The sequence below is a fragment of the Microcaecilia unicolor genome, chromosome 3 (genome assembly GCF_901765095.1).
Source record: "Microcaecilia unicolor chromosome 3, aMicUni1.1, whole genome shotgun sequence".
Classification (NCBI taxonomy): Eukaryota; Metazoa; Chordata; class Amphibia; order Gymnophiona; family Siphonopidae; genus Microcaecilia; species Microcaecilia unicolor.
The window spans coordinates 293,859,944-293,887,340 of NC_044033.1; the positions used below are offsets into that span (position 1 = coordinate 293,859,944).

The 27,397-nt window shown below is 49.7% G+C and overlaps 1 protein-coding gene across 3 annotated transcripts in view; it reads left to right on the forward strand.

The window, feature by feature from the left end:
• The window catches only part of RARG (retinoic acid receptor gamma), a 364,615-nt gene extending 338,580 nt beyond the window's left edge, over nt 1–26,035 (forward strand). For all 3 annotated transcript variants that reach the window (XM_030198177.1, XM_030198178.1, XM_030198179.1), the window contains 3 exons: nt 3,150–3,354; nt 24,026–24,184; nt 24,330–26,035. In XM_030198177.1, the coding sequence (XP_030054037.1) occupies nt 3,150–3,354; nt 24,026–24,184; nt 24,330–24,505 (540 nt within the window). In that variant the 3' untranslated portion in view covers nt 24,506–26,035. The remainder of the gene's footprint in view (nt 1–3,149; nt 3,355–24,025; nt 24,185–24,329) is intronic.
• Nucleotides 26,036–27,397: the final 1,362 nt, after the last annotated feature.

Here is a 27,397-nt window from a genome sequence, read left to right on the forward strand (position 1 = left end):
TTGAAAGTTTCCCCAGAAAACTTACAAAGATGGGGTAAACAACCTCACAGAGCTGCCTCCATTTTAGCAACAGTACTCCAGATCTCCAAATTAGTGACTTCTCCAGGAGTCGTCACTGGTAAAGGACCTTAAAATCCAGAACACCCTGAGAAAATTACTGACTTTTAACACTGGAGGGCTCATTCCTCAATGACAACAGAAAATTGTTCTCAAATCTACCATTTACTGGCTGGGGAGTTACCGGGGGAGACAGTCCAACAGATAAAACTTGACCTTCAATGATGGCTCCTGGAACAAGAGCAGCTGCACACTGGGGCTCATCTGAATTCAGCACTGCCTGTTCCAGAATGGTTGGGGGCAGGGGCGCTGAGGGTGGGACTCCTGTAACACAGAGGGACTGTTATATTCCCAGGAGTTGATGGGCTAAAACCCCTACCACAACAAAGGAATCCATAGGGCTTTTTGGGGTGGACGTCTGCGCTTCTCTTCATTTTCCTCACACTCTTTCTTCAAACAAGCAGCACCTTGTCCCACGGGTGCCCAAAAGATCCCTTGATGACCTTTTGATTCAACTCCTTGCTTAGCTTCTCAATTGGCTCTGAAGGGGGACTCCAAAGGGGGCAGTTGTGTAATGAATTTAAAGGGGGTTTGGACAGATTCCTGAGGGAAAAGTCCATTGAACATTATTAATTTTTTTTTGGGGGGGTGGGGGGTGCCGGGTTCTTGAAACCTGGATTGGCCGCTGTTGGAGACAGGATGCTGGGCTTGATGGACCCTTGCTCTTTTCCCAGTATGGCAGTACTTATGTGCATGTCCATGGCCCAAATTCAATAGCAGTTCGCTCTTTTCTAATCAGGTAGGTTGCACCTCTCTTGACATCACACCCTGCACCAAGGCAGAGGTCTTCAAACGGCCGTAACTGATCTTCACCAAATGACTCCTCGCAGCTACAAATATTATCTCTTTCATTGATTGCCTTCTTACTGCTGAGCATTTCTAAAGCATTAGGCATACGTAGTGCTGTACAAGACACACGTAAGAGGCAGGCAGTCCCTCCACATTCTGGCTCTGTTAGTGGTGACATTGAGGTTTCCTTCCCACTCCAAGGGTGGGATACCGATGAAGATGGAAACTGTTAAGTGCAGCATTTGTGGGAAAGTGGGTTGGAGGGAAGGCATGGGGAGGACAAATAAATTGTTGCCTTTTCACGCAAAAGTAAGCTATAGTTCAAGTTTGGCAGGGAATTATAGTCCAGTCAGGTGGTGACATGAGGGCCTTGTGTCGAGTATGTTTCCATTCCAGGGTCTTCTCTTTAGTTGTGCCCCATTATCTTTGAAATAGTCTACCAACAGAGATCCACCTTGAGAAAAACTTACTAACTGTTAATAAAAGTCTATGCTATTTCTGGATTCATGAAAGGTTAGCTGATCGCAGTGGCATAGCCATGAATCAGCCTGGGTAGGCAGGGGCTCAGGCCAACTCAGCAATGGGGAAGGGGAAATGATTTGATATACTGCCTTTCTGTGGTACAGTCAAAGTGGTTTATATATTAAATACAAGCACTTATTCTGTCCCTGCTGGGCTCACAATCTAAGTTCTTTTTGTACCTGAGGCAATGGAGGGTTAAGTGGCTTGCCCAGGGTCACAAGGAGCAACAGTGGGAATCAAACCCTGTTCCCCTGGCTCTCAGCCCATTGTACTAACCACTAGGCCATTCCACTACATGGCACACCTTTGCTGTGACTGGCAGGGATCCCTAAGCTCTGCCAGCTGAAGACCTCCTCCTTCTTCAGCAGCATGTGCAAAAACTGAGCTTCATCTCCACCACCTTGGGAGGTGGTGGAGATGAAAACGGTAATGGATTCAAAAATGTGTGGGATAAACACAAATGAATCCTGTATAGAAGGCATGGAACCAAACAAACATAGCGGTGATTAGATGGCAACACCAGTAGTTGGGAAGCAAAGTCAGTGCTGGGCAGACTTCTACAGTCTGTGCCCTTATTGTGGCTGGACAGATTCAGCTTCAGTAGCTGGAGAACAAGGCCAGTGCTGGGCATACTTGTACAGTCTGTGCCCTGAAAATAGTAAGGACAAATCAAGGTCAAGTATGCATATGTAGTGTCGCATCATACCTTAGTTTATCTTGTTGGGCAGACATGGGCTGTATAGGTCTTTATCTGCCATCATCTACTATGTTGTTATGTTACGTGTAAGGTGCTGTTGGCGGCGGTCCAGGGTCATGGCTGTCAACTGCCAAGTTGTAGCTGCTGGAGGATGAGGTTTTCAGCTGGCAAGGCTTGGGGATTCCTACCAGTTGAGGTATTTATATTTGAGTTGGGGTGGAGGGGGCCTAGGGGGTGAAGAGGGAGGTTTTTGCCCACCTAAAATTGTCTCACTGGCTGATTGACTGTAATGTCTCTTTCCTCTGCTTTGATCCACGTCTCAGTTTATATTATAGATTGTGTACACGAGCTGAAATATTTTTTTTGTTATTTTAAAAAGTTTTTTTTTAATTGCATGAAGTCTTTATTATCAATTAGAGCAGATGATACAGAATGCAATATAATTGACAACATAAGCTTTAACACACTCCAGGTCACCAAAAAATACATTGTACATTGCTGTTCCAATTGGCAAAAGATAACAGAATATAACTTCAATATTTTATAAACTTTTTAAGTCCCAGGTTCCCCAACCCCCCCCCCCCACCAAATCCCCGCCACCCTCCCAAGACACCCCAACCAACTTCCAAGGCCCCAACCGCTGGCTCCATTTACACTATGCATGAATGATAAAAGGTTCCCAGATCTTGTGCCACTTGTGAGTCAGGTTACGCCGCTCCGCTAGGAGCCTCTCCATCTCGCAGACATACCTCAGCTTATAAAGCCATTTTGCTATTGGAGGAGTCGTAGACAACTTCCAGCAGGAGGCTATTACAATCCTAGCTGCACTTGTTGCATACCTTGACAATATCTGCTGTTCATGTGAAAGGCTTGCCCCCTAAAAAGTTTTTTTAGATATAATTGTGCACTATTTTGGACAAATATTATTCAGGAACTATGACTTACAAGGTATTATAAACAAATAAAATCTGGAATCTAGAAGTACAGATTAATTGTAAGCTTCTATTCCTTGTCTGTTTTTTAGATGCTGAGAATCTGCACTCGTTACACCCCAGATCAGGACACCATGACCTTTTCGGATGGGTTGACCCTGAACAGAACACAGATGCACAATGCTGGTTTTGGGCCCATGACGGACCTTCTTTTCGCCTTCGCTGGGCAGCTTCTTCCCTTGGAGATGGATGATACAGAGACGGGGCTTCTCAGTGCTATCTGTCTCATCTGTGGAGGTATCTTCTCTCCCCCACTTCATTTCCCAATTGGCTCTGTCATGAAACAGTTCATTAAGGACGCAGGGGTAAAATATGGGCCCCAGGAGCACAAAGAAGGCCCTTTCCAACTAGCTCTTGAAGACTTTATCTGTTTTTTTATCTTGTAGTTGGAGGCTTAAGAGCAGCATGATCTGTTAAAAGAGGGGTGGACAGCCTCGGTCCTCAAGGGTTGTTGGGTTTTAAGGATTTCCCCAATGAATATGCATGAGATCTATTTCCACACAACGGAGAAATTCTGAAAACCATGACTGGGTTGTGGCCCAACCCTTTGTTAGAACAAGAAACTGATTCTGAAAGACAAATTCTCCTGTGAGAGCTGGTTCCTTTGCACTTTCAACTCATTTATAGCAGGTCATGTAAAGTTAGACGCCAGTGTTTGCATACATTATAGAATACTAGCACTTCAGCGCCTGTGACTGTGACAGTGATATACATTAAGCACTAGCCGTTCGCACACTGGTGTTCTGTAACTTACACGCAGAACCTCCTGTGCGTAAATGTAAGGGGTGTCACAGTGGGGAGGAGGTTGGGCGGGACATGGGAGTTTCCACCATTTGCACACGTGAACTTGCAGAATGTTGTACGTTAGGGTCTAAAGCGCTGCATTTAGGCACAGGTATTTATGCCTGCTACTGACATGGTGCAAGTGGGTGTGCTTCTGTAAGACCATTTTCACAGAGTAAGTGCTCTGAGAGTAGGCTCACAGCCTACATAATTTGGGTGCCTGACTTGTAGCACCCAGTTTTTAGAGTTTACCCCCGTGGTGTTGGGCAGGGGTTTCAGAGGAGAGTGATCAAGTGCAGTAGTGGACTGGAAAGTGAGGAGAGGAGGGCAGAGCAGGGCTGCCGAGAGGGGGGGGGGGGGGGGGGGAATTACCCGGGCCTCCAAGGGGGGCCCGGCGCCAGGGGGTCTCTCTCTCTCTCTCTCTCTCCTGCCCATTGCTTGCTGAGCGGCTGCTTTTTGGATACAGTAAAGGAGAGATGGAGAAGAGAAAGTTGGAATGAGTAGAGGAGGAATGGGGAGGTGGGGTAAGTAAAACCAATGATGAGGTCGGTATCAGTGTCAGAACAGAATTGGAAGTGGAGGTTGATAAGATTAGGTTGGGACATTAGAGTAGGCTTGCTTAAAGAAATGAGCTTTCAGCATTTTTCTAAAGGGCAAGTAGTCGTTAATTAATCGGATAGATCTTGGTAGGGCATTCCAAAGCTGGCTGCCCAGAAAGGAGAAACGATGCATAGTAGGTCTTGTATTTAATTCCTCTGCAGTTGGGATGGTGTAGATTGAGATAAGTTCGTGAGGAAATAGATCTGTTTCTGGCAGGGAGGTCGATCAAATCACTCATGTAGCTGGGGGATTCACCGTGTATGATCTTGTGGATCATTGTGTGGACCTTGAAATTTATTCTTTCTTTGATGGGGAGCCAGTGAAGCTTCACTCGAAGAGGTGATGCACTTTCGAATTTTGATTTGCCAAAAATAAGTCTGCCTGCTGTGTTTTGGGCAGTCTGGAGTCTCTTCAGTATTTGGGTTTTGCATCCTAAAAAGACACTGTTGCAGTAGTCAGCGTGAGTAATAACAGTGGACTGTACCAGGTTCCGGAAAGTGTTGAATGGGAGGTATGACTTCACTCGTTTCAATATCCATATCATATTAAACATTTTCTTCGTGGTGGATTTGGCGTCTATCGTTACTCCAAGGATCTTTAAGCTGTCGGATATGGAGAGTTTAACATCAGGGGTGTTGAGAGTAGTCGGGAGGTGAGGGGAGTATTGGGGAGAGAGAACCAGGCACTGCGTTTTATCTTTATTTAATTTTATTTTAAAAGCATTAGCCCAAGAGGTTAGAGTGGTCATGGCAATATTGAGTTTGTCATAGATTTCAGATAAGTTGGATTTAAAGGGGATATATATGGTGACGTCATCGGCGTATAAGAAGGGATTTAGGCCATGTTTGGTTAGCAGTCTGGCCAAGGGGATCATCATAAGGTTGAATTGTGGCAGCGGATGATGATTGGGGTGGTGGTGGCAGTCCGGGCCTGGTTCAGTCTCTCGGCAGCCCTAGGGCAGAGAGGTGGAGGTCTCAGGCAAGGATTCCAATTTTCTGTGGCTGTTCAGACATAGGAGCTTCTGTGACATAGTTGCATACATTTCATTAGGACTGTGAATTCTTATGTATAAATCAGATTTGTGAAAAAAAAAATCCTAACTTTTAAACATTGTGTTAAAACAAAATAGTTTTCTAATCTTGGTGTATGAATTTGAATAGCTTTTTCTTTTCTGTATCACTTTTTTTTTTTTTTTTGCTTTTTTCCTTCTATGCTCTACCTGTTCACTTCACCCCTTGTTCAAGCTATTCTGTTAGTTTCACTTCTCTTCATCCCTCTGCCCTTCCCCTTTCCTTACAGTTCTTCTTCTTCTTCACTTTTTCTCTCCGCCTATTGATCTTCTTTTCTCCGAGGACAAGGAGGCTGCTTGTTCTCACATGTGGGTGACATCCACGGCAGCCTCAGGTCCGGAAAATCTTCCTAGCAACAAAGCTTGCTAGAGCCTTTGAACGCGCAGGTGCGGCCATCTTCCCGCCCGTTGCACGAGACTCCCGCTTCAGTCTTCTTTTTTCCGCGGTCAGAGCGACTTTTTTGGTTGTTCTGTTGCCCCAGAGAAGAAGAGCCTTCACTTCGGCGGGTTTTTCGCCGAGTTTTGTTCGTGTTTGTTCGTGTCAGCTCACGTTTGAGCTGTTCCTCCTTTAAAAAAAAAACAACTTTCCTTTATTTCTTAGTTTGTCCCTATAAGTTTCCTTTCGTTTGCGTGTGTGGCCTTTTTGGCCGCCTGTCAGGGCCGTGCCTAGGGTCTCTGGCGCCCCCCTGCAGACTATCAGTTGCCCCCCCCCCCCCCCCCCGCAGACTATCAGTTGGCGGCGGTGGCGGCGCCCCCCCCCCCCTGTGAAAATGATCGCTCACCACTTGCCACACTGACAGGAATTGTCAGCAATATTCTTAGAAACAGATTGCTATACATTGCAAAATAAGATAGCAGATGTAAATTCTCAAAGTGGACATATTCCAAACACTAAAATGAAAATAAAATGATTTTTTTCTACCTTTGTTGTCTGGTGACTTTCTTTTTCTGATCATGCTGGCCCAGTATCTGATTCTGCTGCTATCTGTCCTCTTAACTCCGTTTCCAGGGCTTCCTTTCCATTTATTTCTTTCCTTTCCTCCTTTCTTCTTCATTTCTGGTCCTCAGCTTCTGCCTATTTTCTTCATCCATGTGCAGTTTTTCTCCTCTCTTCCTTTTCCCTCATTTCATCTCCTTCATCTTTCTTCCCTCCCCTCTATGTCCAGCAATTTCTCCTTTCTCCTCTCTCCCTGAGCCCTGCCCTCCCAATCCATGCCCATCCATGCTCCTCTGTCCCCTGCCCCATCCATTCATCCTTTTCCAGCAATTCCCCTCTCTCCCTGAGCCCTGCCCTCCCAATCCATGCCCATCCATGCTCCTCTGTGCCCTGCCCTCCCAATCCATGCCCATCCATGCTCCTCTGTCCCCTGCCCCCTCCATTCATCCCTATCCAGCAATTCCCCTCTCTCCCTGAGCCCTGTCCTCCCAATCCATGCCCATCCATGCTCCTCTGTCCCCTGCCCCCTCCATTCATCCTTTTCCAGCAATTCCCCTCTCTCCCTGAGCCCTGCCCTCCCAATCCATGCTCCTCTGTCCCCTGCCCCATCCATTCATCCTTTTCCAGCAATTCCCCTCTCTCCCTGAGCCCTGCCCTCCCAATCCATGCCCATCCATGCTCCTCTGTGCCCTGCCCTCCCAATCCATGCCCATCCATGCTCCTCTGTCCCCTGCCCCCTCCATTCATCCCTATCCAGCAATTCCCCTCTCTCCCTGAGCCCTGCCCTCCCAATCCATGCCCATCCATGCTCCTCTGTCCCCTGCCCCCTCCATTCATCCTTTTCCAGCAATTCCCCTCTCTCCCTGAGCCCTGCCCTCCCAATCCATGCTCCTCTGTCCCCTGCCCCCTCCATTCATCCTTTTCCAGCAATTCCTCTCTCTCCCTGAGCCCTGCCCTCCCAATCCATGCCCATCCATGCTCCTCTGTCCCCTGCCCCCTCCATTCATCCCTTTCCAGCAATTCCCCTCTCTCCCTGAGCCCTGCCCTCCCAATCCATGTCCATCCATGCTCCTCTGTCCCCTGCCCCCTCCATTCATCCTTTTCCAGCAATTTCCCTCTCTCCCTGAGCCCTGCCCTCCCAATCCATGCCCATCCATGCTCCTCTGTCCCCTGCCCCCTCCATTCATCCTTTTCCAGCAATTCCCCTCTCTCCCTTCCATGACCCCCCCCCCCTCGCATCCATGCTCCTCTCTCTCCCATGTCCCAGCCTGGCCCGCCCTCTTCTCCCTCCCCTTTGCATCCATGCTGTCGTTTCTCCCCTGCCCCCCCCCCCCCCCCGCTCCCATTGTTCAACTGCCTGCCCTCTTCTCTCCCCCCAACATCCCTTTTCTTTTTTTTTCTTTTTAAATGTACCTCCGTAGCAGTTCGGCAGCGTCAGTGAAGGAGGTGGCGCTCCCGACGTCGCTAGCCTTCCCTTCGCTGTGTTCCGCCTTCTTCTGACGTCATTTCCTTGACGTCAGAAGAAGGCGGAACACAGCGAAGGGAAGGCTAGCAAGGTCGGGAGCGCCGCCTCCTTCACTGACGCTGCGCTGCCGGAACCGCTACGGAGGTACATTTAAAAAGGAAAAAAAAAGAAAAGGGATGTTGGGGGGAGGGCGAGCGAGGTGAGCATGGTGCGGCGGCGCCCCCCAGAGGGAAGCGCCCCCCTGCCATGTTTACCTCGCTTACCGTGTTGGCACGGCCCTGCCGCCCGTACAGGTTTTCTCCCTTTTTGTGCCCTTCTTTTGGCACCATCGCAAGTTTTGATTTCGCCACCGCTATTTTTCCGTCAATGACATCGAGGATCGCCAGCGGCTTCAATAAGTGCTCTCGGTGCAACCAGGCAATCTCAGGCACCGACCTACACGCGTGGTATATTCAGTGCCTTGGGGCCCGAGCATCGCCCCGACGTGTGTAAGTTGTGTCTTAGCCTTAAAAAGCGGACACAGGTGTCGAGACAAGCTCAGCGGGATTGTCTGTTTGGAGCTTTGCCCGGTACTTCGGCGTCGACTTTGACAGCGGTACCGAGGTCAGCGGCGGTGTCGATGTTGGCACCGGAGATTGCATCAACGTCAGGAGCGCAGGTAATGGCTGTCCAGAGACCATCACTCGCTAGCAGCAGTGAGCCATCGAGTGGGTCTGCACCTGCCTCGAGGGCTCCTGCGGTGCAGGCCCATCAGGACTGACCTCTTTCGGACCCGACCCCGAGGAGGCGTGTGGATTCCATGTCCTCCTCGTTGGTACCGAGGGGTACCGGTGACATGCCTCGAGCGAAGGCGAAGAAGCACCGTCATTGGTCTCCTTCTTGTCACGGTACCGAGAGCTCCGGGGCGTCGAAGGATTCTGCACCCATGAAGTGTCGACGCCGGGAGGACCGCTCACCCTCCATTTAAGAGGTGTCGATGCGCCGGTCTCCGGACAGCCCGGTACCGCCTCCTCGTCCTCAGCAGATTCTGGCTTCGACTCCTGCACCGATCCCACAGTCTTTCTCGACAGACACTCTTGACGAGCGCCTCCGAGCCATTCTTCCAGGGATTCTGGAAGGGCTGCTGCAACCGTCTGTTCCGGTACCGGGGGTGCTTGCGCCCATGGTACCGTTGATAGATGCGGTGGCTGGCTCCCCGCCTGTGGTGAGGTCTCCGACGTTGGTGCCGCTTGTGGCGTCGGCCTCGGCTGCCACCCAAGTTGACTCCCTGTTGACATTGATGGAGGGAGCTTCATCGCCATCGAGGACATGGTTCCTCGGCGTCGAGACGAGCCCGGCTTCGGACTGCAATTAGAGAACTCATGTCCGACACTGAGGGAGAGGCCTCGTGGGAAGCAGAGGAAGACCCAAGATATTTCTCTTCTGAGGAGTCTTGTGGTCTTCCCTCTGACCCTACTCCTTCGCCAGAGAGAAAGCTTTCTCCCCCGGAGAGTCTGTCTTTCTTTTTTTTCCTTTTGTGGGAAATGTCTACGGCCATTCCCTTCCCTGTGGTATCTGAGGTTGAGCCCAAGGCCGAGATGTTCGAGGTCCTGGACTATCCTTCGCCACCTAAGGAGTCCTCCACTGTTCCTCTGCATAATGTCCTCAAGCAGACATTGCTCAGGAACTGCCTGAAACCATTATCTAATCCCACCATCCCTAAGAAGGTTGAGTCCCAGTATCGGATTCACGGGGACCCGGAGTTGATGAAGCCCCAGTTACCTCACAACTCTGTGGTTGTGGATTCCGCTCTCAAGAGAGCCAAGAGTTCTATAGACTATGCCTTGGCGCCCCCGGGGCGGGAATCTCGAACTCTGGATTCCTTTGGGAGGAAGGCCTATCATTCCTCTATGCACGTGTCCAAGATTCAGTCGTACCAGCCCTACACGAGCATCCACTTGCGGAATAGTGTGAAGCAACTGGTGGACTTGGTCGATCAGCTCCCTTCGGGGCAGGCCAAGCCTTTTCAGAAGGTGGTCAGGCAGCTGAAGGCGTGTCGTAAATTCCTGTCCAGGGGTGCTTATGACTCTTTTGATGTGGCATCCAGGGCCGCTGCTCAGGGTATAGTGATGCACAGACTCTCATGGCTGCGTGCCTCTGACCTGAACAATCGACTCCAGCAGCGGCTTGCATATGTTCCTTGCCGGGGGGATAATATTTTCGGCGAGAAAGTCGAGCAGGTGGTAGAGCAGCTCCACCAGCAGGAAACTGCACTCGACAAACTCTCCCACCGGGCGCCTTCAGCATCTACCTCATCAGGTAGACGTTTTTACAGGGGAAGGAGGAATGCTCCCTGTACTTATAATAAGCATAGGTACAATCCACCTTCCCAACAGCCTGCTCAGGCTCAACCCCAGCGCTCTCGTTCACGTCAACAGCGTGCGCCTCGACAGGCCCCTGCAGCTCCCCAGCAAAAGCAAGGGACAGGCTTTTGACTGGCTCCGGGCGAGCATAGCCGCAATAAAAGTGTCCGGGCCGGACGATCTACCGGTCGCGGGGAGGTTAGCATTTTTTCACCACAGATGGCCTCTTATAACCTCCGATCGGTGGGTTCTCCAAATAGTCCGGCTAGGATACTCAATTTGATCTCCAAACCTCCAAATTGTCCACCGGGAGCTCAGTCCTTCAGCTTCCAGCACAGGTAGGTACTTGCAGAGGAACTCTCCGCTTTTCTCAGCGCCAATGCAGTCGAGCCCGTGCCACCGGGGCAAGAAGGGCTGGGATTCTATCCCAGGTACTTCCTTGTGCAAAAGAAAATGGGGGATGTGTCCCATCGTAGACCTAAGGGCCCTGAACAAATATCTAATTCAAGAAAAGTTCAGGATGCTTTCCCTGGGCACCCTTCTTCCCATGGTTCAGAAAAACGACTGGCTGTGCTGTCTTTGCTTAAAGGATGCTTATACACATATTCCGATACTGCCAGCTCACAGGCAGTATCTTCGATTCCGTCTGGGAACACAGCACTTTCAGTATTGTGTGCTGCCCTTTGGGCTCGCGTCTGCGCCCCGGGTGTTCACCAAATGCCTGGTGGTCGTTGCAGCTTCGCTACGCAGACTGGGAGTGCATGTGTTCCCTTATCTCGACGATTGGCTGTTGAAGAACACCTCGGAGGCAGGAGCTCTACAGTCCATGCAGATGACTATTCAACTCCTGGAGCTACTGGGGTTTGTCATAAATTACCCAAAGTCCCACCTTCTTCCAGTTCAGAGACTAGAATTCATAGGAGCCCTGCTGGACTCGCAGACGGCTCATGCCTACCTCCCCGAAGCGAGGGCAGACAATCTTCTGTCGCTGGTTTCCTTGGCCAGAGCGTCTCAGCAGATCACAGCTCGGCAGATGTTGAGGCTCCTGGGCCATATGGCCTCCACAGTTCATGTGACTCCCATGGCCCATCTTCACATGAGATCATCTCAATGGACCTTAGCTTCCCAGTGGTATCAAGCTGCAGGGGATCTAGAGGATGCAATCCAGTTGTCCGCTTTTCACAATTCCCTGCTATGGTGGACAATTCAATCCAATTTGACCTTGGGACGTCCCTTTCAAATTCCTCAGCCACAAAAAGTGCCGACAACCGATGCATCTCTCCTGGGGTGGGGAGCCCATGTAGATGGGCTTCACACTCAAGGACTTTGGTCCCTCCAGGAAACAGGTCTTCAGATCAATCTCCTGGAGTTGCAAGCAATCTGGAACGCTCTAAAGGCTTTCAGAGATCGGCTGCCCAATCAAATTATTCAAATTCAGACAGACAGTCAGGTTGCCATGTACTACATCAACAAGCAGGGGGGGGGCACCGGATCTCGCCCCCCTGTGTCGGGAAGCCGTCCAGATGTGGGTTTGGGCTCGCTGTCAAGGCATGTTTCTCCAAGCCACGTATCTGGCAGGCGTAAACAACAGTCTGGCTGACAGGTTGAGCACGATAATGCAATCTCACGAGTGGTCGCTCAACTCGGGCGTGGTACGCAAGATCTTCCGGGAGTGGGGCACCCCCTTGGTGGATCTTTTTGCCACTCAGCTCAATCACAAGGTCCCTCAGATCTGTTCCAGACTTCAGGATCACGACAGACTAGCGTCAGATGCCTTTCTCCTTCATTGGGGGAAGGGCCTTCTGTATGCATATCCTCCCATACCTCTGGTGGGGAAGACTTTGCTGAAACTCAAGCAAGATTGCGAAACCATGATTCTGATTGCTCCTTTCTGGCCGTGTCAGATTTGGTTCCCTCTTCTTCAGGAGTTATCCTCCAAAGAACCATGGAGATTGGAGTGTTTTCCAACCCTCATCACTCAGAACGAGGGGGCGCTTCTGCATCCCGACCTCCGGTCTCTGGCTCTCTGGATCTTTCTGAGGGTGTCTCCTGAGTCTTGCTTGCTTCCAGGAAAGATTCCACAAAGAGGTGTTACTCTTTTAAATGGAGAAGGTTTGCCGTCTAGTGTGATAGCAAGGCCCAAGATCCTCGTTCTTGTCCTACACAGACCCTGCTTGAATACCTTCTGCACTTGTCAGAGTTTGGTCTTTAGACCAACTCCGTAAGAGTTCATCTTAGTGCTATTAGTGCTTATCATTATCGTGTGGAGGGTAAGCTTATCTCTGGACAGCCTTTAGTTGTTAGATTCATGAGAGGTTTGCTTTTGTCAAAGCCCCCTGTCAAACCTCCTACGGTGTCATGGGATCTCAACGTCGTTCTCACCCAGCTGATGAAACCTCCTTTTGAGCCACTGAATTCCTGCCATCTGAAGTATTTGACCTGGAAGGTCATTTTCTTGGTGGCGGTTACTTCAGCTCGTAGAGTCAGTGAGCTCCAAGTCTTGGTAGCCCATGTTCCCTATACTAAATTTCATCATAACAGAGTAGTCCTCCGCACTCACCCTATGTTCTTGCCAAACGTGGTATCTGAGTTCCATCTGAACCAGTCAATTGTCTTGCCAACATTTTTTCCCCGTCCTGCTGAACGTCAGTTGCACACATTGGACTGCAAGAGAGCATTGGCCTTCTATGTGGAGCGGACAAGCCCATTCACACAGTCCGCCCAAATGTTTGTTTCTTTCGATCCCAACAGAAGGGGAGTGGCTGTCGGGATACGCACCATTTCCAATTGGCTAGCAGATTGCATTTCCTTCACTTACGCCCAAGTTGGGCTGACTCTTGAGGGTCATGTCACGGCTCATAGTGTTAGAGCCATGGCAGCGTCAGTGGCCCACTTGAAGTCAGCCACTATCGAAGAGATTTGCAAGGCTGTGACGTGGTCATCAGTCCACACATTCACATCTCATTACTGCCTTCAGCAGGATACCCAACGCGACAGTCGGTTTGGGCAGTCAATGCTGCAGAATCTGTTCGGGGTTTAGAATCCAACTCCACCCCCACTAGGTCCATTTTTGTTCTGTTCCAGTTAGATGTTTCTTCGTAGGTCAATCTCTGTTATGTCCTCACCGTTGTGAGGTCCAATTGACCACTGTTTATTGTTTTGAGTGAGCCTGGGGGCTAGGGATACCCCATATGTGAGAACAAGCAGCCTGCTTGTCCTCGGAGAAAATGAAGATACATACCTGTAGCAGGTATTCTCCGAGGACAGCAGGCTGATTGTTCTCCCAAACCCGCCCGGCTCCCCTTTCGAGTTGTTCCTTGTCTTTGGTTTTGCTTTATAAGTTGACTGAAGCGGGACTCTCACGCGACGGGCGGGAAGATGGCCGCGCATGTGCGGTGCGTGCACCCGCGCGCTCGAAGGCTCTAGCAAGCTTTGTTGCTAGGAAGATTTTCCGGACCTGGAGCTGCCGTGGACGTCGCCCACATGTCAGAACAATCAGCCAGCTGTCCTCGGAGAATACCTGCTACAGGTATGTATCTTCATTATATTCGACCGATTGACTGGCTTCCCCTAGAAATGCCCTCTTTCTTCAGGGACTTGGGTTAAAACCGTCCAAAAACTTGGTGTGAAATCTTCTCTCGGCAAACAAGTTTTTTTTTTTTGCACAACCTTCCTTCTTGGCACTCCTGCAGCTTTTAAAGGCACCCCTCTTTTGGAGAGTGAAGCGACAAGTCATAAAAAACATTTCAGAGATAAGTTCACGTTTTGATTTATTTATTTATTTGGAATAGGAGCACTATTGAGATAGGCAATAGCACATACAGAAAATTAAGAGAAGCCCGGTGAAAGAAGTGCTATACCACTTGGCAAAGAAATGTATTGCCTGAAATAAGTGGTTTTTGCTGAGGGCACTCTTTAACAAAAAAAGTAATTAGTACAAAGTGTCAAGAATCATTTTTATGCATATAACAGTAACATTAGGGTCTGTATTGCTGTTAGCCATGCTTATGTAGCAGCAATTAGTCTTGGTTCTACTTTACTATTTGCATAAATCCTTTAAAAGCAAGCAACTGAAAAGGGAGCATGGCCATGGGAGGGGGATGGGCAGGTCAGGGGGGTTCACTAGAAATGTGCGCCATATTGTGGAATTCGGGGGATCCGCGTCTGAGTTGTGCAGCAGGATTTACACCAGCTTTCAGTTGATGTAAATGCTCGTGCCTAAAAGTTGGGCATGAATTTCAGAGTTACGAGCTTTTCTATAAGTGACGCCTAACTCTGAGCACAGTTTTTGTTCAGTGCCGTTAACACAATTCTCCCCATAATGCCTGTGCTGCCTGTGCTCTGCTTCCTGTGGCCCTATTGCAGCCAGGAACAGATTATTCATTCTTTTTTTTTCTTTTTTTAATTGTGAATTTTGTCTGCCATGTCATTTTGATTTGTGCACAATCAAAATCACTGCAAATTATAAAACTAAAAATGTATGTGTTTAAATAATAGATTCCTTGTCATCAAGCAGATGAAGCCATTACGTATGGGTTATGTCCATCAACCAGCAGGGGAGATAGAGAGCACTCAAACTTTCACAGTGCCCTCTTGGCCAGCTAGCTCCACTGCCTCTTCAGTATTCTCTATCTCCCTTAGCAGGATGGCTGCAGCTTGTTCGAGCTCCAGAAAAATCTGCCGGGAGGTGGTTCCTGGCTTGCCAGTTGTTAACCGGGGTGTTGGAGGCTAAAGCAGCTTCACTTTAAAGGCACATAGGTTAGCCCTTTCCCTGCCTTACCCATACCTCTGTGGATGTGGACATATTGCCTTGTTTTCCCTGTCCTTACCCACCAACAGTGGATGCAGGCATATAGGTTCGCCCTTTCCCTGCCTTTCCCACTCATCTGAGCCTCCGGAGTCTTCAATACCTCTGCTTTCCTCACAGCTTAAAAAAAAAAAAAAAAAAAAAGTCGCGTCGCGTTTTTAAACGCAGAGACGCTGGAACAGAGGTTTTTGACCTGATTTTCAGCAGGATCGTAGTTGTACACTAGATCCTTTGAGGGTAAGAGTGTTTTCCAACTCCTCCGGGGTGGGCCCGCGATCGGGGCGATTTTGGCGCGAAACCGCCATTTTGGATTTTACCGCCGTTTTTCGGCGATGGCTGCGGACAATGTAAAGCGCTGTTCCACTTGTGGCAAGCGCAAATCAGCAGCAGGGCTCTGTAAATCGTGCTGTATTGGCGTAGGAGCCGGCCCGAGCATGGCGAGCGATGTTTCTTCCCGCTCTGAGCTGGCAGCGGGCGCCATTTTGCTTACACCGCATGGCGTGGCCTCCGTGGACACGGAGAGACCTGAGCCGGGTGGGGAACCTCGAGATGAGGTTATTTCAGGAGTGGCTAGCACCGGACAGGATTTGGGTGCCCAGGGTGAGATTTTCTCCCCGGATTTTGTGCTTTTGCTGCATAAAGCATACATGATGAAAAGAGCCCTTCCTCAAGGGTCGCCTGAGGCTCCTCTGATTGCCCCCCCCCCCCCCCCCCCCCCCCCGATGGATTCTGGCCTGGGACTGCCCAGTGAGGCTTTTTTCCCGGATGCTTGGCCTAAAGATAAGCGCAGAAGGGTTAATTCCCCTTCAGATTGTGGTGCACCTTTTTCCCCCCCGTGGTCGGGGTGTGAGGATTCGGAGAACTCTGACAGACGTTCTTGGTCTGAGGAACCAGAGTCAGGTGCGGATTTACCACAAGATCTGGATGATCCCTCCGCGGTGAGGATTTTCCACCGTGATGAGCTGCCAGCACTTTTTTCAGATACCCTGCAGGCCCTCTCGATTGAAGATCCTGACAGTGGCATGGCCTCCTCGGGTAATCCCAGGATGGCTAGTACCAAGAAAGCTGCTCGGGCCTTCCCTTTGCATGACTCCATCCTAGAGCTTGTTTCGGCTCAGTGGGCTGACCCCGAGGGACCTTTGAGAGTTTCCAGGGCTATGGGGCAGTTATACTCTCTGCGTGAGGGACATATGGCTCGTTTTCAAATGCCTACAGTGGATGCCCTAGTCACTGCGGTGACAAAGAGAACTACCCTCCCTGTTGAAGGAGGTGTTGCCCTGAAGGATGTTCAAGACCGTAGGCTGGAAACAGCATTGAAACGGTCCTTTGAAATTGCAGGTCTCACTGTTCGGGCTTCTGCATGCAGCTGTTATGCTGTGAGAGCCTGCCTAGCTTGGCTGCAACAGGCAGTGGCTCATCCCGGAGATGGAGCGGAGCCCTTCTTGGATTTGGCTCCGCGGATGGAGGTGGCCTTGTCCTTTCTGGCTGATGCCCTTTATGACCTTGTCAGAGCTTCGGCTAAACAAATGGCAGTAGCAGTGGCGGCTCGCCGTCGTCTGTGGCTACGACACTGGGCAGCGGACATGGCCTCTAAGCAAAGGTTGGTGAAGTTGCCTTTTCAAGGACTTCTCCTATTTGGTGAGGAGTTAGAGAAAATTGTGAAAGGCCTGGGTGATCCAAAACCCCAGTGCTTGCCCGAAGATAGGCAGAGGCCTTCCTCTAAGGGCCAGGCGGTCCACTCCTTGTACAGACCTCGCTTCCGTGAAGCTAGAAGGTACCGCCCGGGGCGTTCTGCTGGGTTCACTTCTCGTGCCCGTGGTCAGCAGAGGAACTCCTTTCGCTCGGACAAGCGTTCCGCAGCCGGTGGCTCAAGACCAGGAGTTCAGGGGCGACCCTCTCAATGATGGTGCGCCGGCCCTCTCCTCGATGCCTGTCATCGGAGGACGGCTTTCCCTCTTTGTCGAGGAGTGGGCCAAGATTTCCTCAGATCAGTGGGTTCTGGACCTGATCAGAGATGGATACAGAATAGAATTCAACGCCCCAGTAAGAGACGTGTTTGTGGAGTCCCGATGCAGTTCTGCCGTCAAACGGGCGGCGGTGGAGGAGACTTTACAAGGTCTGATTCAGTTAGGGGCAGTGACCCCGGTGCCTCCCACCGAGCAAGGCTGCGGCCGATACTCCATCTACTTTGTGGTGCCGGGAAAAGGTGGGTCCTTTCGCCCTATTCTGGACTTAAAAGAAGTGAACAAGTCCTTGAGAGTGCGGCATTTCCACATGGAATCCCTGCGCTCCGTCATTGCGGCGGTTCAGCCAGGAGAGTTTCTCACGTCTCTAGACCTGAAAGAAGCTTACTTGCACATTCCGATTTGGCCCCCGCACCAGAAGTTTCTGAGGTTTGCGGTGTTGGGAAAACATTTCCAGTTCAGGGCCTTGCCTTTTGGCCTCGCCACAGCTCCCCGAACCTTTTCGAAGGTAATGGTGGTAGTAGCTGCTTTTCTCAGGCGAGAAGGTATCAGGGTTCACCCGTACCTAGACTGGCTCATCAGAGCAGACTCTGCAACAGAGAGCTTACAAGCTACAGCCAGAGTGGTCTCAGTACTGCAATCTCTAGGCTGGGTCGTCAATATGGCCAAAAGTCACCTGTCCCCTTCACAATCTCTAGAGTTTTTGGGGGCCAGGTTCGACACAGTCTCGGGCTATGTGTTCCTACCCGAGCTAAGGCGGTGCAAGCTTCAGAATCAGGTCCGTCTGCTCCTGAGGATGCCCCACCCGCGAGCTTGGGACATTGTCCAGCTGCTGGGATCGATGACAGCCACGATGGAAGTGGTACCCTGGGCGAGTGCGCACCTGAGACCTCTACAGTATTCCCTACTCCGGAGATGGTCTCCTATTTCTCAGGATTACCAATGCAGACTTACTTGGCTCCCTGCGGCCCGTCTCAGCATGGAGTGGTGGCTCTCGGACAGCATGCTGCGGCGAGGAATGCCGCTGACGCTCCCCATTTGGTGCCTAGTGGTAACAGATGCCAGCCTGAAGGGCTGGGGCGCACACTGCAAGGGGAAGCATGCCCAGGGTCTATGGACACCCGAGGAGTCGGAGTGGTCCATCAACCGCCTAGAGTTGAAAGCGGTGTTTCAGGCGCTTCTGGCCTTTCAAGTGACCCTGGAAGGATTGGCTGTCAGAGTGATGTCGGACAACACGACAACGGTGGCCTATATAAATCGACAAGGCGGAACAAGGTGCAGAGCACTAGCCACGCAGGCCGAACTGATTTGCCACTGGGCCGAGCTGCATCTTCAGTGTCTGTCGGCAGCTCATATTGCAGGTCAGAGCAATGTGCAGGCCGATTATCTGAGCAGGCATCAGATCGATCCAGCAGAATGGAATCTGGCAGACGAAGTATTCCTGCAGATCTGTGCCATATGGGTTAAGCCCGTGATGGATCTAATGGCGACAAGTGCCAATACCAAAGTCCTGTGCTTCTTCAGCAGACAGAGAGATCCTCGCTCGGCGGGGTTGGATGCCTTGGCTCAACCCTGGCCTCCGGGTCTACTTTATGTGTTTCCCCCATGGCCCTTGTTAGGGCGCCTGCTCTTGCGGATTCGGCTGCACCCAGGAGAAGTGGTCCTCATCGCCCCGGATTGGCCAAGGAGACCTTGGTATGCAGACCTCCGACAGATGCTCCTGGAGGCTCCTCTGCCGTTACCTCTGGTACCGAACCTCTTGACTCAGGGACCGGTAGCCATGGAGGACGCCGGCCGCTTTGGTCTAACGGCATGGCTATTGAGAGGGTGCAATTGAGGGATAAAGGTTATTCCAATAAAGTTATTTCCACTCTCCTGCAAGCCCGCAAGCGGTCCACTTCCGTGGCTTATGCCAGGATTTGGTGCCTGTTTGAGTCTTGGTGTGCTTCCAGAGCCATTGTTCCAATGCGGGCTCCTGTCTCGCCGATTCTGGACTTTTTGCAGGAAGGTGTACAAAAAGGCTTGGCCTATAATTCCCTGCGGGTGCAGGTGGCAGCGTTGGCCTCCCTTCGTGGTAAGGTGGAAGGCGTGTCTTTGGCTGCTCACCCGGATGTGGCACGGTTTCTTAGAGGGGTGCTTCGGCTCCGACCTCCAGTGCGAGCACCCTGTCCAGCTTGGAACCTGGGGCTAGTTTTGAAAACCCTGCAGGCATCTCCTTTTGAGCCGCTTCAGCGAGCATCAGAGAAAGACTTGACACTGAAGGCCGTTTTTCTGGTGGCCATTACCTCGGCGAGACGGGTGTCAGAGCTCCAGGCGCTGTCCTGTAGAGACCCATTTCTGCAATTTTCAGAGTCCGGAGTCACGGTTCGGACCGTGCCTTCCTTTATGCCTAAGGTGGTTTCAGCCTTTCACTTAAACCAGCCTATTTTCTTGCCCTCTTTTTCAGAGGAAGAGTTTCCAGAATCTTTTGGGCAGCTGCACCTTTTGGATGTGCGCAGGACTCTGCTGCAGTATCTGCGAGTTACTAACTCTTTCAGGACTTCTGATCATCTGTTTGTTTTGCTATCCGGTTCTCGCAGAGGGTCTCCAGCATCTAAAGCCACTATTGCCCGCTGGCTCAAAGAAACTATCTTTTCAGCTTATCTGCTGGCCGGCAGGGCCTGTAGCCTTTAAGGCACATTCTACTAGAGCGATTTCTTCCTCTTGGGCTGAAACTGGAGCACTCTCTCGTCAAGAGATATGCAGTGCAGCAACATGGGCTTCTAAGCTCTCCTTTGCCCGACATTACAGGCTGGATGTGGCTGCCAGGAGGGATGCGCATTTTGGTGCACAAGTGCTAGCGCGTGGTGTGGCTTGTTCCCACCCTATCTAGGGATTGCTTTGTTACATCCCATACGTAATGGCTTCATCTGCTTGATGACAAGGAAGGGAAAATTAGGTTCTTACCTTGGTAATTTTCTTTCCTTTAGTCATAGCAGATGAAGCCATGAGCCCTCCCTGTATGATTGTCTGTATGCTGTGAATCTGTTTTTCAGGTTCTGTTCTAATTTCCTGAAGTTCCTTCCTTGGGAGAAAGTTGGAAAAACAATCTTCAGGATTCATGTTCAGTTTAAATTTAGGAGGATGTGTTCATTCCCTCCAGCATGTTTTTTTTGGAGGATGTGTTGATTCTCTCCAGGAGGCGCGTGTGTTCCCCTCCAGTTCTATAAATAGGAGGATGAGTTCATTCCCTCCAGTGTGTTGGGAGGATGTGTGATTCCCTCCAGGAGGCGCGTGTGTTCCCCTCCACTTATACAATAAGGAGGATGAGTTTATTCCCTCCAGGAGGATGTGCATTCCCTCCTTTATGAGTTCATGCCCTTGTGATGGGCCATCGTTCGCTGTGAGGAAAGCTCTTGTGATTCCCATTGCGGTTTGCCATACTGCTTTGGAAGCTTCAGATACTGAAGAGGCAGTGGAGCTAGCTGGCCAAGAGGGCACTGTGAAAGTTTGAGTGCTCTCTATCTCCCCTGCTGGTTGATGGACATAACCCATACGTAATGGCTTCATCTGCTATGACTAAAGGAAAGAAAATTACCAAGGTAAGAACCTAATTTTCCCATAAATGCCCTGACCCAGTAATTGGTACAGATACAGCGTAATTAGATAAAAGGAAAAAAAAACCCCAGGGTTTTTCAAGTTCATGGAAGATTGTAGAATTGGTGCCCTGGTTTCTAAGGGTAGTTTCCAGTGGTGGGGGTAACTTAGCTTAAAGCCCTTTTCACTGGTCATGCTGAGATAAGCCATTTCCAAAGAAGGGGTATACAGTAAAGTGGCCTGAGAGAGACCTTAACTGTCCACTTGGAGCTTGGAGATGAGCACTTGCTCCTGTTCCTGTAACAACTTGAAAATCAAAGTGACATGGGAACCAGCTAGGAATCAGTGGAGGCTCTGCAAAATAGGAGAGGCAAGTCCTGGTCTGCTTAAGTAACCACTCTTCTCCATTCACGCTTTGTCAGGCCACTCAAAAATAGCAGGCCAAACTAGCAAGCATAAGACCCTGATACCCCTCTCTACTGATTTAAATGTATTTAAAAAGTTGGGCCAAATGTCTTCCTACTCCCAAACAAACAACAAAAAAACCTGGAACATCAGAGTCCCCCCCCCCCCCCCTCCCATCCTTATTAGAAAAAAAATTCACCCCCACTGCTATTTTTAAAATGAGCAGCAAAGTCCTCCTCTTCCCCCACCTACCTGTAACACAGTGGTTCTCAACCTGTTGTGACACACCTGACAGACGATGTTCATGTATGTGACACTCCAAACACTAAAATTCACAGCTGAAGAAATCACGCCTAAATATTTAATTGTTTAATCATACGTTTAGTATGAATTTGCCTGTCCTATCAAAAAGCTATATGCAATACATCAATCCATGTAAGAGTACCAAACTTTGGAATTCTCTACCCAAGCAATTAAGATTATCTGAGTTTCCGTAAATTACGAAAGGCTTTTCTATTAAGTACATATCTTTCCAAAAGACAATAAACTAATGTTGCCGTCTTTCTTGCATGTTTCAACATAACCAATATTGTAGCCTAGCCTCATGACAAATACACAATTATTCCTAATATATTAAAACTAGTAAAAAAGGCCCACTTCTCAAAAAAAATGAAACGGGTGTTAGCAAGGCTGTCTTGTAATGGTGATTGTTTTTAAGGCTCTCGTCGAAGCGATTTCTCCTCTCTCTCCTTCCCTCCCCTCCATGTTCAGCGATTCCCTCCCCTCCCCTCCGTATCCCGCGATTCTGACCTCCCCTCCATGTGCAGCGATTCTCCTATGCCCTGCCGTCCCCTCCGTGTCCCACGATTCTGTCCTTCCCTCCATTTCCAGCGAGTCTCCTCTGCACTGCCTTCCCCTCAGTGTCCCGCAATTCTGGCGTCCCCTCCATGTCCAGCGATTCTCCTCTGCCCTCCCATCCGTGTCCCGCGATTCTCTCCTCTCCTTCCATCCCATCCATGTCAATTCTCCTCTGCCCTGCCCTCCCCTCGATGTCCCTCGATTCTGTCTTACCCTCCATATCCAGCGTTCCATTGCCTTCACTTGTCTTGCTTGCGTTCGTAACATCAGCTTGCCTCCAGCGTTCCCTTACCTCTCACTGTTCCGCCCTCTGACGTAATTTCGTCTTTATGCGAGGGTGGGACAGTGAGAGGGAATGGGATGCTGGAGGCTTGCTGACATCAGGATGTTACAAACCCAGCCAGCCAGCCATGGAACGTTGACGGTACAAATTATTATATTAGATGTTATAATTAATTATCTGACTGTATTATATTTTTCATGTTTTTCTTGAATGTAAGCCACATTGAACCTGAGCTTGTTTGGGATAATGTGGGGTACAGATGTCATAATAATAATCCCTGCTTTCTTACTTGTCATACAACAAAACAAATATATATTCAAATTCTGGTGTCACCTCAGTAACAGCAACACAAAATCCCTCCACTGCCAGATACTGTGAAGCAACACAAAAACCTGCAAATGTACTACTGAAACTATATAGCAAACAGAATCTATGGACAGCAGATCTGCAACATTTCAGTTGGGGCTGGAGGCGGCAGTTATTAGGGGTCGTGGGGAAGCAGAAATAGGGACCAATTAAAGGGATTTCAAGAACCCAACTCTCAAGATTGCTGGTCTTCCCTGCTTGCAGGCAGCAGTGGTTGTAAAGGAAACCCAGGCTTGCTGTCTACACCAAATTTTTTGTGACATACCTCCCATCTTTTGGGAGCACACCAGTGTGTCCCGACACACTTGTTGAGAACCTCTGCTTGTCCTGCAGTGTATAAATGACTGCAGATAAAGACCTGAGTGGCACTTTCTTAACCTGTGTCTGCTTTGTCCTCTGCTGGCTTCCGGCAGAGCCTCAGTAGCCTCATGGAAGTCAGGAGAAGAGGAGACATATGCCAACAAAATTGCTGCTCTCCTGTCATCTGAAGGGAATGGAGGCAGGATCTTACCAGGGGAGATGCAGGGGGATCATATCAATGAGGGCAAATAGGATTTCATGGGTTGTACGTCTGACCCTGGGTGCAGTGGTGTTTGCTGTGAGGGTTGCAGTGGTAATGCAAACTCTTGTTAAAAGAGTCAGCACTTGTGTCGCTGTATGTTGCTGGGGGAAATCTGTATCTAGCGGGGGCGTCCCACAAGTCTGCAGCAGAATGGAAAATTTTAAACGTCAGAGGTCGACTGAATTTTGTTTTTGGTTTTAGCCAAAAAATTCCTGTACATTTTGGGCTGAAACTAAAACTTAGTGTCAGCCTATAGCCCCCGCCCCCCCCCCCCCCCCAATCCGGCCTAACTTAGAGAGACTCCCTGTTGTTCTAGCAGCTAGTCAGGGCAGGAGTGATCCTCAGTTGCTCCTGTCCCTGCTATCTCCACAGTCAGAATGGCTGCCATGAACCTCAGCGGCAGTCTAGTGAGGCTGCTGCTTGAGATCGTGGCAGCTGTTTTTAAATTGGAGCCAGCATAGACAGGAGCTCCTGCCCATGTTAGCTCCAGTATCAAAAAGGCTCCAGCAACCTTCAGTTAGCTGAAGGTCTCGGCAGCCATTTTGACAGCGGAGATGGCAGGAGCAACTGGGAACTGCTCCTGACTAGTCACTAGAACAGGGACTGTCTAAGGTAGGCCTGGGGAGGGGGGAAGGCTACCTTTGTTTGGGGGAGAGGAAGGGAGGCAGTGGTGCTACTTTTGCTTTGGGGGGTGGGGGCTGCTATGGTCTGAGGGTGGGACCGGTTTTGGTTTCAACCAAAACTGAGCAGCAAATCTGGGCCACAGATTTGGTTTTGGCTGAAACTGGGGGGGGGGGGGGGGGGTGGTTAGGTTGACCCCTATTGGCAGTGGAATTGTGTAAAAGTAGAAGCCTTTGTCACAAGTAACTCGTTTCCTTTGGTCTTTGCCAGATCGCATGGACTTGGAGGAGCCGGAGAAGGTGGACAAGCTGCAGGAGCCGCTGCTAGAGGCCCTGAAAATCTATGCTCGGCGTCGACGACCGAACAAACCCCACATGTTCCCACGCATGCTGATGAAAATCACAGACCTGCGTGGCATCAGCACCAAAGGTAGGAGCCCCTTGCCGTACTCCATATTACAAGGCACTGCTTTGAGGAAACTTGCACTGCTGTGACTAACCCTGTCACCTGTCATTTTTAACCCTGTTTTGCACACACTTTGCAACCTCCTATGCTTTCATTCTCTTTACTCCAGGGGCCGAACGTGCAATCACGCTGAAAATGGAGATCCCGGGTCCCATGCCCCCCCTCATCCGGGAGATGCTGGAGAACCCTGAAGCCTTCGAGGAAGACTCGCAATCCTCTGCACCCCCAGAGAAGCCCAGTGCCGAGGAGAAGCCGGAAGAAACATGCCCCCCAGAGGACCCTTAGCGAGAGTCGGGGCCCAGGAGTAAAGGGTCCCCAGCGGGCTCTCCGACATATCTCTCCCCCCCTTTTTTTTTTTCTGGCATCAGCCACGAAAAAGACATTATAGAGATGTGCCAGGGACTCTGACCGTCAGCGAGATGGAGGGAGAAACCTGCAAAAAAAGACTCTGGACGGGTTTGCCACCCTTCTCTTTGTTGCCTTCTTTGAATTGGAGGTATATCGCTTGCCTTAACCTTTGTTTTTAGGGTGGGGTGTGAGGAGGGGGTCACCTGTTGAGTTGCAGTGATCCCTCTCTGCCCCTTCCCATCACTTTGCCAAAGTTTTCAGACACTCTCCAGACCTCTGTAAGGGGAAACAAATTTTAAACCAAAAGAACAGCCCTTGACCCAGTGGACTCATCACCCCTCTAGGGATCTATGGGGGGATTCAGAGGTGCTTGGGGAACGCAGGCTGGATGTTCTGACTGTGCAATGCCTCTCGAGGTGCCGGGTGTTGGAGAAAAGTTACACTTAATCTTGTTCATTTGTTTTGTTTCGTTTGTAAGAATCCATTTCTGTTTTTCATTTGATTTCTTTTGTTTTGTATTGGAATGATTCTGTCCATGTTGCAGGGAGAGAGGCAGGGTGCAGGAGAGTCCCTGTCCCCCATTACCCCTGCCCACTCTTCATGCTGCTGCAGACATTTCTACCAGTCTCTATGGACCCTGGTTTCGGAGGTCATTGCCTACCTCCCCCCTATTTGTGCTGAAAAAAGAGGCAGAAAGGGGGGTGGCCATCACCCGTAATTATAAACGGTTGCAGAGCTAGATAGATGCACATAAGAAACAGTTCTTCTCTGTGGAGCTTGCAATTGAGTCCAGACACACAGAGAATCCAGCCCTTACCTGTGTGTGTGTGTGAGGGGGGGGGGGGGGGGCGCGGCTGGCCTGCACCTTTTGTTGGCAGATGTGGAAAGAGGACAGGCTTATGGAGAGCCACATGCAGAAAAATTGTGGGAAGTGGACAGGCTTCTGGGGAAGCCACATGGAGAAAAGGTATGGGAAGCTGAAGATCTGAGACTGGGAGGAGAGTCTGTTCTGTAGCTGGAAAAGGGGTATGGGATCTCTCTCTTGCCCTAGTGGAGGCTTTGTGTGAACTCTGGTTATAAAGAGGAGGGAGAGAGGGTCTGTCATTGCCCCTTCTTCTGGGTTTGTGTGTATTCTTCTTGACCTTGCCCAGTATTGGACACACTCTAAGTTGTAACCCAGTCTCCCTACCTAATTAAAAAAAAAAAATCTGGCCACCCCCTCCTCCTGAACCTGCCTGTCACCACTTTCTCCCAAAGGGTAGGAGAAAGGAGAGATCTGTGTTGTCCAGAAAGCTGGTGCTAGATGTGCACTCATGTGTCTCTCTCTGTCATCTTGATTTTAGTGCAATGTGTTGAGAGTTTACGGCAGTGGATTTATATAAGCTGTGTGCCAAATACCCATTTGTTTATCTCCCCTCACCCCTTTACTACACATTTTTCTCCTTTAAAACCTCATTAGGACCTCTTCTCCCCCCCCCCCCCCCCCCCCCCCCCCCCCCCCCCACACACACACATCTAATTTCTAGCTGCCCAAGGGGAGTACAAGCCAAAGAGTGGAATGCAGAAGACCTATAGCAAGTGGGGAAGGAGATTTGTTATTCCTCAGTCTGGATCCTGCCTGGTATGACACAACAGGGGGCAGTGACAGAATGTCCCTGTTCCCAGAGCAGGTCTACCCAGCTGTAGAAGCTGCATGCCTGATTCTGTTGGCACGCCTCAGCTCACCATTTTTCCCTGCATTGGTGCTTATCAGGCATCACCTAACCTGCTCCTAGTGTGTGCCACTGGCATCAGGTCAGTTGCTGTTATTCTTCAGGGCTGCCCAGTAGAGGGGAGTGGGCACATGGGCAGGCTAACGTGGGTATCTGTATGATCATAAAGTTGGAGGTTTGGCCTGCAAAACTCAGATACCATAAAGCCCAGCCTTTTTTTTAATAATGAATATAAAACAGGGAACCTTTCCAATCTAAACAATTTGATTTGTACTGTAATAAATTACCTTTTTAATTAGCTACTGGCTCCTACCACACACTTTTATTTGAGTTTTGTGTAGTGTTGGCAGTGGATCCTGCAGCCATATCAAATAAAACACCCCATGCAAGGCTGCAAAAGAGGGGAAAGAGGTTATTAATGGGTCGTGCAATAGGAAGAGCTGACTTGTTATCAGTTACAATGAAAAATCATTCCTAGGTTTTCAGAAAAGTATAGGCAGAGTACTAGAGCAGGGTTTATTCGTGTGAAGTATGGCATGAAAGATGTGGACATTTTTTAAAATATTTTGAAGTCTTTATTAAGTATTGAGAAATGCAATAATTGAAACAATTACAATTCATAATTAACGGGACAGAACACAGATCCCAACATGTTAGGACATCTCATTAAGAAAATTGTAGCAACAAAAACATAAACTTCTAACATTTTTAGAAGAATTTTTAAGGAGACCCCCCCTTACCAAATCCAGAACCCCCCCCCCCCCCCCTTCTAAACCCCGAATCCTATCCCACTCACATCCAATTAACAAGATCAGTTGGTCAAGAAAGGTCCCCATACGGCTTTCTATTTAGTAAGGGTATGACAACGAATAGCCCAGAGTTTCTCCATTTCACAAATGTAAAGATGTGGACATTTCAAGGTTTTCTCCAACAGCGGGGTAAGCAGAGCCCTAGCTCGTAAGCATCCTATTGTCTGCAAGGTGAGGGTACCTGAAATGTCCATAGAGAGCAGACACAAGTAACTTGATAGACAAAAAAAGGTAATTGTTACAAATTCACACACTTTTATGATGGTTGGTGTTTTATGAGGTCATTTATGCATGATAACAATTAAAAT